At 45.4% G+C, this 13,468-nt stretch overlaps 1 protein-coding gene across 1 annotated transcript in view; it reads right to left on the bottom strand.

Moving 5' to 3' along the window:
• CMIP (c-Maf inducing protein) overlaps window positions 1–13,468 on the bottom strand; it is a 208,647-nt gene that overhangs the window by 26,404 nt on the left and 168,775 nt on the right. Inside the window, exons 8-10 of the mRNA XM_015405806.1 lie at window positions 9,451–9,554; window positions 8,662–8,766; window positions 7,426–7,779 (exon numbers count right to left, since the gene is read on the bottom strand). Of these exons, the coding sequence (XP_015261292.1) occupies window positions 7,426–7,779; window positions 8,662–8,766; window positions 9,451–9,554 (563 nt within the window). The remainder of the gene's footprint in view (window positions 1–7,425; window positions 7,780–8,661; window positions 8,767–9,450; window positions 9,555–13,468) is intronic.

The raw sequence follows: 13,468 nt of genomic DNA on the forward strand, positions 1-13,468 counted from the left end.
TCCCCACAACAGACACCCTGTGAGGTGGGTGGGGCTGAGAGAGCTCTGACACAAACTGCTCTTTCAGGAACAGCTGTGCCAGAGCTTGTGACTGACCCAAGGTCACATCAGCAGGTGCAAGTGAAGGAGTGGGGAATCAAACCCGGTTCTCCCAGATTAGAGTCCGCACACTTAACCACTACACCAAACTGGCTCTCCAGTCCAACTACATTGCGTATGAGATCTGTAATTGGGAAACCTGCAACTGATAGGGCTGCAAACTTTTATGCTGGTCCTTCTAGTTGTCCCTTTAGTATCAGTTTGTTTTGTAGTAGGGCCGTGCATTCGGTTTATCCGAGCTGACCCCCCCCCCCCCGAAAAATACCTTACCGGTATTTGGGGGGTATTTTTTCAGCTGGAGTATTTATCCAGCTATCCGATATGACCAAGCTTGAAAAATCCTGAAACCCTTTAGCTGGTGTTAAAAGGTATTTAAAAGGATCGCACAATCCCTTTTAACACCTTCCAGGTGAAGCTGTGGCTTAAAGAAGGATTGTGAGCCCTTTAAATGCCCTCAGAATTCAGCCATGGCTTGCAAAAGGCATTTAAAGGGATGGGGGCACCTCCTTCTGGGGCCCATAGAACTGGACCCCCTGGTCCAATTGAAATTTGGGGAGTTTTTTGAGGAGAGGCAGCAGCAGCTATGCTGCAAATTTGGTGCCTCTACCTGAAAAAACAGCCCCACAGAGCACCATGTGCCCCCAGAGTGATTCTCCATTTATATACTGTGTGTGTATAATAGTTCCCATAGGATATAATGGAACCAGAAAAATTCGGCAATCCCGAATATTTACCGAATCCAAATACCATACCTATATTGAAATTTGGGAATATCAGGAAATACCTTGGGGGGGGGGGGCCTCAATGTACTAGAATCCAAAAAATACTGGGGGGTTTTGCACACCCCTAGTTTGCAGCAATTATCAGGTGATGTTATTTAACTTCATGCCAAGAAAAACTTCCAGTGGCCATTTCTCGCGATTAAACCTCTATTAAAGGGGCAGAACATTCCCCCCTCCATCCGGCTGGCATCTTTAGCGTTTGACTGAGGCCCATAATTTGTCAAGGAAAACTTCTGAAGAGCCCTAGCTTCTTAGGAACACAGCTTGCGAATCATTGGTAAAAAGTGATTTAAAAGCACATCAGAGAAAAAACATATGGCTTTCAGCAAGAGTTTCAACACTCTAACACTAAACACAGCTTACCATTTACGCAGGAGGCATCAATCAACAGCTAGAAGCTGTCCAACCAAATTTGGTGCCCACCCCACACAAACAGTTGATTAGGGCTGCTTACCAGGGTCATCTCCATAAAATTTCCAAGAGAGCAAAAAAAAAATTAACAGTAGCTGTTCACCTTTTGCCATGCAATTCTACCCGCAGAATTGATAGACTGCTCATGGCAGGCATGGCAGCAAAACAGCCAAAGGGGCTTGGAGCTGCTGCACGCCCCCCACCAGCCTGCTTTGCCGCTCAAACCCTGCACGACGTCAAGCCTGCCACACTGGGTTACTGCAGAAAATTAAATAAGCCCCTGCCTAAATTCTGTATTTCGCTCCAGGCCAGTGCTCTCCTTGGCCCACAGACACAAGAGGACCTTTCCCCCCTTTCCCAGTGTCATCTTTCGGCTGGATCGGAAAAAAAGCCTGCCCTTGGAGGTCACGTACAGCCGAAACAATCCCAAAACATATTAGCAGCCACGGGCAACCTCGATAAACATGACATCAGAGAATGCACTGGGGGGTATTCAGAGTATGGGGCTGACCTAGCGGAGAATGCAGAGAAGGCAAGGCCAAGTGGGGGAGGGGGGGGGAGAGAAAGAAGTGACACTAGACAAGCTGCAACCTTTCCACCTAAATTTCTGTCTGCTTCTCTCCAGTCCTAAGCAGAGTTGCACCCTTCGAACTCCGTGGAAGAAAATGGGCTTAGAAGGGTGTAAAATACTGCTTAGGATCGCACTGTTAGTTGCTCATTATGAATTTTGCAGCTAGCGTACTGATCTGCACACAGACTCAACAGCAAGTGCCACAAGCCCAGCACAATAACATACATGGCAGACTGGCCATTCCACTTTCTGGGAAAGCTCTTGGTGGGCTACCGGGGCCAGGAACAAGCAGAGCTGAGGCCCCGTGGCAGCTCCACTAGTGCTGGGGGAGTTGCTGGACTTGTGCCCTTCAAGCAGTGTCAAGGACCAGCGTCTGTTCACCAGTTGCCTCCCCCCATGCCACCTCCAGGAGCAACAGGTGAGCGTCACCATTGGTGACCAGCTCCAAGCTGAGTAGCACTTGCAATGCCGGCTCACAGTGCCGCAGGGACCAGTAAACCTGGGTTGAGACTGAGCCATTTCACGCTTCCCAGACTACCTCTGATAACGCAATACATTTTTGGAGAAACAGGAAAAAATTACGCATTTAAATACAGAGACACTCCTTCTATATACTGTGGGATGAAATCCCCTCTTCCAGTTAGAAGGGGTTTTGTCATGATATGGAACCTGGAGACGCAGCTGGGACCTGAATGCAGCCTCCAAAATTTTTCTATCTACCTACCCTTTTGTTACCGCCATATTTTAATCAAGGGTATGAAAAAAAGGTTTGTCCATATATTGTTTTTGATCCCAGGGTTTTCGTGTGTTTGTGTGTGGGGGGGAGGGATGTTTTCAAGCCACAGCAGACAGGAAAAGCCCCGATTTAATGTGATGCTTCCTTTCGTCTGCAGAAAAAGCACCCCGCCAATGTGTAAAACTTGCAGAAACCCTCTAGAAATATAAACACGCTTCTTTACTTCATTAATTCATCTTCGTTAATTCATCACAGCCATTTATTTCCATTTACACCATCTTCTGCAGGAACTGTTATCTTAAAAGTTGGGTTATATCTCACTTCTCTCATTTTGCGATGGAGGCTCTACATTCTCCTCTATGCTTCATTATCTGATCTTTGCTGCCCACTAATTTGCTGAGGAATGTAATAGACTGAATTTCTTTTCTCCAGTTATAAAGAACAGAACACAAAATTTTCCAACCTCTGTTTAAAAGTGGCTGATATTATTGACCCCTGTGAACAGTACATTGAAATCACAAGGTTGATATTAACTGTCCCCTTTTCTCTCCAGTGGGGACACAAAACAACATTTTCCCTTCTTCCTTTTTATCCTCACCAAAACAACTCTTTGAGGTACATTACTTTAGTCTTAGAGAGAGAGCGTGTGACTAGCTCATGGCCATCCCATGAGCTTCCAACAAACATCGGACCACCATTCACTCTGAAAGCAGAGATGTGCAGCAGTGTGCAACAAAGATCTCCATGGTCAGTGGAGATAAAAATAACAACTCTTATCAAGAACTGTGCTAACCTGAAGGTAGGGAATGCATCCCCCTATCACTGGTCTTATTCAGCACCCACAGTAAAAACAAAACCTCTTTGGAGGTTTTTAAAAAGAGGTGAGATGGCCTTCTGACAGCAATGCTGATTCTGTGAACTTAGGCAGATCATGAGAGGGAGGGCAGGAAGGGTTGCATCAGTGCTTAGTTCTTGTGACCCTTTCTTACATGCCCAGGGAAATTCTGACTGCCACTTTGGGATCAGGAAGCAATTTTTCTCCAGGCCAGTTTGGCCAGGGATCCTGGAGGGTTTTTGTATCTTCTGGGCATGGAACAGGGGGTCACCGGGAGTGTGGAGGGGGAGGTATTTGTGAATTTCCTGCATTGTGCAGGGGGTTGGACTAGATGACCCTGGAGGTCCCTTCCAACTCTATAATTCTATGAAAATACGTGCAGGGCAGACAGTAAAATTCCCTATGGGATATTAAGCTGGCAACATCAAGGAATAGTTATCCTGTAGCCCTGACCAATGTTCCCTCTAAGCTCTGAAGTCTTGTGAGCAAAAATTCTACTTTGTGAGCCACTGGCATTAAAGTTGTGAGCGAGCCATTTGGCTACTGCATAAATCAGTTTGCTCCGGAGCCATCCTTCCTGAGCGAAGACAAAAATGTGTGAGCCGGAGGCTAAAAAACTGTGAGCTAGCTCACACTAACTCAGCTTAGAGGGAACACTAGCCCTGACTAGTCTGAATTTGTCAGAATGGGGAGGCTAAGCAGGGTCAGCCATGGTTAGCACTGGGATGAGGGACCACCAAGGAAGACCAGGGTTGCTATGCAGAGGAAGCCAATGGCAAACCACCTCTGTCAGTTGCGACTTGACAGCACTTAATTATTATTAATTGTAATGATATAAACTTTTCCATAAGTGCAAGACACACCTTTTGACTTCTGTCTTGGAAGCATAATCTAAAGGATCTCTGAACCCCCACCCCCATGTGAAATTTACTCTGTTCTTTGCAAGGTAAATTGTCTTGAGTTTCTCCATTCAAACTCAGATCGAGAAAGGACAGGTGAAGTCAAGGCACTGAAGCTCAAGTTCTGCATGCCAGGCTGTGGCTAAAGGCTCAGAAACACAGGCCAGTAAAATAAAGTTTATTTATTATTTATTTAAAACATTTTTATGTCCCTATTCATCCAATCAGGGCTTCCAAACACTAAAATACTTGAAGAAGTAAAGAGAACATTTGAAAGTATAAAATAATAAAAACACATAAGCAAACAACACCAGAACCAAAAAGGAGGACCAATAACTGCTACTGGAGGTATGCCAAACGAAACAAAAACGTCTTCACCCACTGCTGGAAGACACCAATAGAGGGAGAGAGACAAATCGCCCTGGGGAGGGACTTCCAAAGTTTTGGTGCCACAACCGACAAAGCCCTTTCTTGGGTTGCCACCCATCTAGCCTCGGACGGCAGGGGCAACTGAAGCAAAGTCTCTGAAGATGACCAGAGTGAACAGGTAGGTTCATACAAGAGAAGGCGGTCCTTAAAGTTAGCAACCATACTTCCACTTCGGAATGACTTTAGTAAAAGCACTGGGAAATAAAGGGGAGGGGAAGGCTACAGCATTTCCATGGACATTCATGGTCCACCAAATGAAAAACTGTCATCAGATCTCAAATGCGGAGGAGAGCTGGCCCTGATTAGAACTTGGATGGGAGACCACCAAGGAAGTCCAGAGTTGCTATGCAGAGTCAGGCGACGGCAACCCACCTTTGTTCCTCTCTTTTTCTGAAAACCCTACAGGGTCACCATAAGTTGGCTTTGATGGGATTTTCCACCACCAAATGAAAAAGCAAGACCCAAGGTCTGGTTCCCTTGACCCTCTGTGTGCAGGCAAAGTGTGAAATTGGCTGCATGAGGCCAAGTGGACAGATTACTTCTAAGTACGATGAAATGAGGCACTTCCAAACAACCTTGTATGCTGGCAAGGTATAGTGAGCTAGTGGCTAATTAATAGAAAACAGAGAGTGAGTATAAATGGGCAGTTCTCTCAGTGGAGGTGGGTAAGCAGTGAGGTACCGTAGGGATCAGTACTTGGTCCACTGCTTTTTAACTTGTTCATTAATGATTTGGAGTTGGGAGTAAGCAGTGAAGTGGCTAAATTTGTGGATGATACGAAGTTGTTCAGGGTGGTGAAAACCAGTGAGGATTGTGAGGCACTCCAAAGGGATCTGTCAAAGATGGGCAAGTGGGCGTCAACATGGCAAATGGCGTTCAATGTGGCCAAGTGCAAGGTGATGCACATTGGAGCCAAAAATCCTAAATATAAATACACGTTGATGGGGTCTGAACTGGCAGAGACTGATCAAGAGAGAGATCTTGGAGTTGTAGTAGATAACTCACTGAAAATGTCGAGACAGTGTGTGACTGCAATAAAGAAGGCCAATGCTATGCTGGGGATTATTAGGAAGGGTATTGAAAAAAGATCAGCCAATATCATAATGCCCCTATATAAATCAATGGTGAGACCTCATTTGGAATACTGTGTGCAATTCTGGATATTATAGGATATTATAGCTTTGGAAAAAGTGCAGAAAAAGGCAACTCGAATGATAAAAGGGTTGGAACACTTTCCCTATGAGGAAAGGTTAAGGCGCTTAGGGCTCTTTAGCTTGGAGAAACAAGGACTGAGGGGTGACATGATTGAGGTTTATAAGATTATGCATGGGAAAGAGCAGGTAGAGAAAGAGGTACTTTTCTCCCTCTCTCACAATACAAGAACTCGTGGGCACTCCATGAAATTGCTGAGCGGTCGGGTTAGAACGGATAAAAGGAAGTACTTCTTCACCCAAACAGTGATTAACACTTGGAATTCACTGCCACAGGAAGTGGCAGTGGCTACAAGCATGGACGGCTTCAAAAGGGAATTAGATAAGCATATGGAGCAGAGGTCCATCAGTGGCTATTAGCCACAAAGTATAGATAGGGACTCTGGGGCAAGGGATGCTCTGTCTTCTTGGTGCTTGGGGGGGGGGTCAACAGTGGGAGGGCTTCTAATGTCCTGGCCCCACTGGTGGACCTCCTGATGGCACTGGTATTTCTGGCCACTGTGTGATACAGTGTTGGACTGGAGGGGCCTTTGGCCTGATCCAACATTGGCATCTCTTATGTTCTTATGACAAAGCCAGCCACAACAGAGATTCCCACTCAACCCTGAATAGGAACCTAGAAAGTGATGATGCTATGAGATATGAGCTCATTTGACGCATTCATAGTTACAGTCAAGGTACATTTTACCTCTAGCAATGATATCCAGAAAAGAATAACATCACTTCTATGGGAGATACACCATACAGTCCATAAGGACTCTTTGACACATGCTGATTCCACAATCCCCATCCCTGACTGCCACATTATCTCATTACGAAAATCAATTCAGGGTCAGCACAGGGAGCTGAAAGGCCCGAAACTGAATTATCTTATGTCACTCTCACTCACTCATGCAGATACACATTGCAATCCTAAGAACGGTTTCCAGGGAATAAGTCCCACTGAATAAAATGGGCATGAACAGGCTTGCTTAGGATTGCTCCTGGAGACATTCCTGCCACACACACCAAAACAGAAGCACATATCACCGTTATCACACTTCAGGGGGGAGGCACTGCATTTTCTTTTTGTGCAGGTCCTCCAGCAGCCGGCACAGGCTGAAAACCCCACACGCCAGAGAATCACCGCAGAAGAATGACTGGCAGGTGTAGGAGCAACCCAGAGCCACAGGCAGTGGACACCCTGGCCTTGCCAAATATGCTCGAGGGTCAGAAGGCAAACAAAAGCTGGCCCTTTTCATCAGCCTCATGCTATTTTTGGAGTTCCACCGGCAGGACCAGATGCCTGTTGCAGACGTTAGACACGATTGCCAGCATGAGATTTATTGCTCTGCTATTTGCACATCTTTGCTGGATTCCCGCAGATGTTGGGGAGAAGAGAAACCAGACGGAAATCCATCCCCCACCCCCGCTGCCTTTCTTAGGCAGAGGCACAGAAATAGCAATACTCACAGCATCTTGAGTATCTCCACGTAGCAACCAAGGACACGATCCGCCTGCGGGCTGAGCTCGATGCTCATGGTGCTGCAGGTGGGGCTGACCATCAAGCAGTCGATCAGGTTGGGCTCGCTGTCATTGCCGACATTGGCCGTCATCTTCTGGTTGGCCGTGTTGTTGCGCTCGACTTCCACGTGGACCTCATTGGATGTGACAATGACGGACTTCAGACGAGACTCGGTCAAGGTGGCCTCTTGGGACACCAGGTCGGGGCTTGTGTGGAGGAGACGGAGGGGCAAGTTGGGCTTGCGGTCACACGGCTGCTGGCAGCCGTTCCGAATTTCCTTCAGGCTCGGCGAGTTGTCCCGGCTGAAGTTTGTTGTTTTTTTAAGAAAAGGAGAGCGTAAATAAGTATAACAGCCAGACATAACAGAACAGAGCAGGAAAGGAGGCCAGATTGTGAAGCTGAACTGTGTTGCAGTGGCTGAGGTGGAATTCTTGTATTGTTTTGTTTTTGCGTCTGTTACAATTGCTTGATCCTATTTATACCAGAAGAAAAACAAACATCTCCAGAAAGAATTTCCACCACAAGACCTCTCTCTTGAAAGTTTGCAAACTCCACTGTAACAGGGAGGAATGCGGCTCTCCTTTCCGATGACGCACTCACTGCAATGCAATATGTATTCTGGTATGCAGCTGGCTACAGATCAGGAACCAGGAACTGTTTTTGCTGAAGAGCCCATTTGAAGAAGGGGCAGAAGATGGCGGACCAGGACATCTTCACCCAACAGCTTGCTCATGTCCCTACTCACACTCCTGCTTCTGGACTGGCAATGGCAGGGGATGAGGAAAGGATACCATGCATGCATGCATATTTGGCCTAGGGCCTTCCAGTTGTTCATCCCTTCAGTAAACCATCATAAAGTTCATCTATCAAAAGACGAACATATATGCATGTGAATGTCACACATGTTAAAGGTGATGTTTTCCCCACAATCCAGGGAAGCAGAGTCCCAATTCTTTACAGATCACCAGTGTATTTTACAGGGAAAGCCAGAGCCATTTAAATGTGCAGTCTCCTCTCATACCTGAGGCACCGCCATATATATTTTGTTCTTGGGTGTCCAAAACCCCAGCACAATAAGGCATGAATCAACCACAAGCATCCATGTGGAATCAACCACAAGCATGAATCAACCACAAGCATGCATTGTGAAGGTGGGTTGGGAATGGGACGTCCAGAGAACTGACCTGTTGATGAATTCTTCATAGCAAGAATAAATGGCCGCTAAGCAGACTGCAACGAGGTTTGGTAGGACCCTGGGATGGGGGCACTGCCCGGTAGGACCGTGCATGCTGGAACAGAAACAAAACGGTAACTGTCTAGGAGTGCAAACAGGGCAAATATCATTGCAAAACCTGCCCCCTCCCCCCAGGATCTAGGGATTCCAAGTGCAGCATGTAACTAGAGGGTGTTGAGAAGGCTATGTACATAAATTTCATGCATCTTGAAATTAAGATTCAGCAATCGGGGATGAAAGTAAACTGGTATGGAGTACTGGTGAGAAAGAAGCCAAAGTAGTACCCCCCCCCCCATCTTCTGCTCTGAGCCCTGTCATGAAAGACCAGTAAGAAATTTATCAGTGTGTTCCTAAGTAGAGTTATACCCTCCTAGTTCCTTTGCAGGTGATAGGCTTAGAAGGGTGTTCTCTCTCTTTGGGATAGCCATGCAAGTTACTTTCACCCGTTGACGATATTTGGGACCAGTGAGGAGAGAGTGGCTGAGATGAAGCCAACTGGGGAGAGTGTTAAAGGATTAACATGCTAACAGCGGCATTCTAAGCAGAAGTTATACCCTTCCAATCCATTGAAGTCAATGGGTTTAGAAGGATGTAGTTTTGCTTAGATTGCACTCTGTGTGTGTGTGTGCGTGTGTGCGTGTGTGCATGTGTGTGTGTGTGTGTGTGTGTGAGAGAGAGAGAGAGAGAGAGAGAGAGAGAGAGAGAGAGAGAGAGAGATTGTAACTCAGCAAGCACTGACCTATGAATAAATTTCTTCACCACTTCCATGCCAGCGTTGAGTTCGTTCAAGGCCAGAATGTACTCCTGAGTAAAGAGCCTCAACCGAGGGCACTTCCCAAAATCCTGCTCGATAAAGAAGAAAGGATGATTAACGTCTCGGACAAAGTCAGCAAAGCCTTCAAACTATGAAAAAAAAATGTGCCTGACATATTTGAACAATGTGGAAGCGTAGGTCACCTTGTTATCCCTCCGCCCTTCTGCAATGGTAAGAGTCATCAAAGAGAACCTTTTCTCCCAAAATACTAAAATTCGAGGGCATCCGGTGAAGCTGATGGGCAGTAGATTCAGGACAAACAAAAGGAAATGTTACTTTACACAGCGAGTGATTAAAATGTGGAATTGGCTGCCAGAGGATGTAATGATGGCCACAGGCATAAGACACCTTCCAAGGGGGATTTGACAGATTCATGGAGGATAGGCCTATCTGTGGCTGCCTAGCCATGGTGACTGAAGAGAACCTCCATGTTCGGAGGCAGTCAGCCTCTGAATCCCAGTGCCAGGAGTCAACGGCAGTGGAAGGCCTTTAGCCTCTGTGCTGGAACTCCAGAGGAACTGCTTGGCTGCTGTGTGAGACAGGATGCTGGACTAGATGGGCTCTTCTTGTGTTCTTATGGTCTGTTCTAATTGGCAGCTGCTCTCCAAGATCTAAACCAAAGGAAGATCTGGGATCCTTTAGATATTAAATCTTCTTTTAAACAGAAAAGCTACATCAATAAAAGGATACTGATGCCCTACAGAAATAAATACCTGTATATTATGTCAGTGTTTACAACCCAATCTCCACAAATGACATTTCGATTTTTTAAAATATGCATTGATACTCAGTTTCTTAAAAAAGGGTAGGCTATTATTTTAAAACTCCCCGCTGCTTTGTGATATACGCGTCTTGCAAATCAACAAATTAATATTCCGGAACGGAAAGGTCCCAGGAGGCTCTCTTTGAATGTGTATATAGTCCCTTCATCTTGAGCCTGACCCTGACCCCAACCCCAACCCTTTTAGTGCATACACCTTCCACCTTTCTTGAAACTGCTTCTGTTAATTAAGTTCTGATAGCATCTGAGCACAGCCCTTTGGGACTGCACCAGGTTGGAATATGGACCAGGAAGCACAGAAGTGAGAACATCCTTAGAGTTAAAGGGTTCAATTAAATAATTAAAATGGTTCGCTTTAAAAACTAGTTTCCTGTTCCCCTTGAAAGTAAGTCTCTGGGTTTGATGGACTACAATTATAGCTTAAACATCGTATCATTCACACCAAATCACCACTTCGCAGGCATTGGGGACCTAAAGGCTGATGTTTTAAAAGGTTATTTACAGACTGTTTTTACCAGCTTTTCCAGGTATTTTAGGACATTGGGCAAAGGACCATACAAATATGAGCCCCATGAGAGAGGCACCCTGACTGCTGCAATGCAATTCTACAGAATCTGCTGGCAAGACACTTTGCTTCTTCTTTTTTTATACGAAATTCCTCCATCCGTTGTCTCACAATGCCTGTTTGAGCACCTCTTGGTTCAACTGCAAACAGAAGCATATGAGATCAGAAAAGGAATCTCGATGTTTTGACTGATTTATGCCTCCACTTACACCACCACTAGAATAACAAATGTTTCTATGACATCACGCATGGCAGCCATCCAATCCCATCACAGCTAAAACAGCAAGCTCTGTTCACAGGCTGTTACAGCTGGGGCCATTCTGAGCCTGCAAGCAAAACTGCAATGGACTGAATGACTCCTCTTCTACTAGCTAAGAAGTCTCCCTCCTATGGAAGGATCCTCCTTCTGACACAAACGGCTTCCTCTGTGGGAGGAAGACTCTTTCTTTACTGGAAAGCGAATCATCATATCCAACCTACGGCTGCCGCAAACAAATAACATGGCTTCTCATTGGATAGCCAGCCTCACTGTTTGATTCAAATCTGTAACTAAAGAACAATCTCAGAAGTTGTAACGGAAGAAAAATCCTTCCTTCCCAAGTATAATCTAAATTTTACACTGTTTCCAATTGGACTTTCCAAAACCAAATCATGGTTAACTAACTGGGATATTCAAACTGCTGTTCTCCCTCGAACCCTCCCAGCTTTTTTTGTGGGTGTGGTGGTGCATATTCCATTCTTTTAAATGAATGAAAGGAATCAGACTTCACACCAGACTCTTAAGCATTTGAGATTCTTGCAGCCACGTGTGAAAATGTGAACAGTCTGCAATCCTGAGCATGAGCCCAGCTGTTCCTCAGTTAGCTGCAAAATAACCTTAGAAACATTTCTTTACAAAGCTGCTTGTAAACCAAGATCACTAAGAGGTGATGCATAAACAGTGGCTTAGAGCCGGAGCTACGGATCAGGAAGTCCCTGATTTGAATCTCGCCTTTGGGATGACCCCAATAAGTGGACCTTGGCAGACTCTCAGCCCCTCTCTCTTGCAATAGGGTGATGACAATACTGGGCTACCTAGCAGGATTGTTGTAAGGATTGCAGCAAACTATCAGGGACAGGCATGAAATGGCTCATGAGCCAAAATTTGGCATGAACTTCGGCCAGCTCGGAGCCTTGGGAGGCATCAAAGTTCTCACTTGGTATGCCCCTCCTGAGTTGTATGACACATGGAAGTACCACCTTCAAAGTGTCCCATTACTCCATTCATCTCAGCCTTAGGAGCATTTGGATAATGTAACCAAATGGAGCAACAGAGCACTCTGAAGGTGAGTTTCTTGCAATGTCATATGTGTGACTATGTCAGTTGGGCACCCATGATCTAGTATGTGTCACACATGTTGTGTATTTTGGCCCTAAGGGCCAGTGTCAGGAAAAACCTTCCTCTGCTTGAGACTCTGGAAAGTCATTGCCATCCAGAATATGGGACACTGAGTTCGATGGACCCCTGGTCTGACTTGGAGAAAGACAGCCCCCACAATCAAACACTTTTGTTTGCTTATGTTCAAGTTTTTAAAAGATTGCTTGCTTTGTTTTCCTGCTCTGTCATAATTTAGATTTTAAACACTTAGGGCCCTTTTTGTTTTTCAAGTGTCACGTACATTGACAATACTGTCTAAATAATAAATTGTGGGCATAACGGAGGAAAATGAACAGCAAGAGAGGGGCTCCGGTGCAGATATCTGAGGCATTTCTTTTTAGCACATTCAAGAGTCTATTTAGTCAACTATTCCCTGGGGGCCAGTCACGTACTCCAAACCACTCCAATTTAATTTTTATATTTGGTGCTTCAGATGCTTCATGTGTGTACTGCGGAGCAGACATGTTGATTCCCCCCCCCATCTGTAAAAGTTAAGTACATAAAACATGCCCAATTATCTTTAGCTACAACCCAAAACAAGCAATGCAGTGTGCCGTTTCGTTTCATTCCAGATCTTGCGAAAGAGATGGCTATTTTTGGTGTGGCTGCTGTTTAATTTTATTTTAAGGTAACCATCCATGTTCCAAGAACAACATTTTGTTTACAGAACAGGAATAACAACAACAACAACAACAACAATAATAATAATAACAGTAATAATAACAACTAATATCGTTGTTGTTGTTGTTATATTATAAGATATATTAATTAGCTAAGCTTCTTAATGAGGCCCGTAAACAAATGTACAACTAAGACAGAGGGATGCGTGGAGCTAAATCTATAACAGTCAGTACTGAACATTTGCTCTGTGTCACGCTCAGAACAGTCATGACTAAGAGGCAGAATGCTGAGATCTGGTGGTGGGCTGGGAAGAAGAAAACAGAACAGTATAACCAGGCCAGAGTAAAGGGGGCAGGAGAAGAAGAGGCAAAAGAAAGGGATCTGTGAGTGGGGGGGGGGGTGAGGGGGTTGCTCCATTCCTACCTAACTCCACTATGATGTAGATGATGAGACACTGGGGAGAAAACCAGACAGGTAGGGAAGAAGAGAGAGTGAAGTAGGATAGAGAGGGAAGGGTGGGTGGGGCAAAGGTCTAGGGGCCTCTTCCATTTATTTATAA

Source organism: Gekko japonicus, unplaced genomic scaffold (genome assembly GCF_001447785.1).
Source record: "Gekko japonicus isolate JY-2015 unplaced genomic scaffold, Gekko_japonicus_V1.1 scaffold144, whole genome shotgun sequence".
Classification (NCBI taxonomy): Eukaryota; Metazoa; Chordata; class Lepidosauria; order Squamata; family Gekkonidae; genus Gekko; species Gekko japonicus.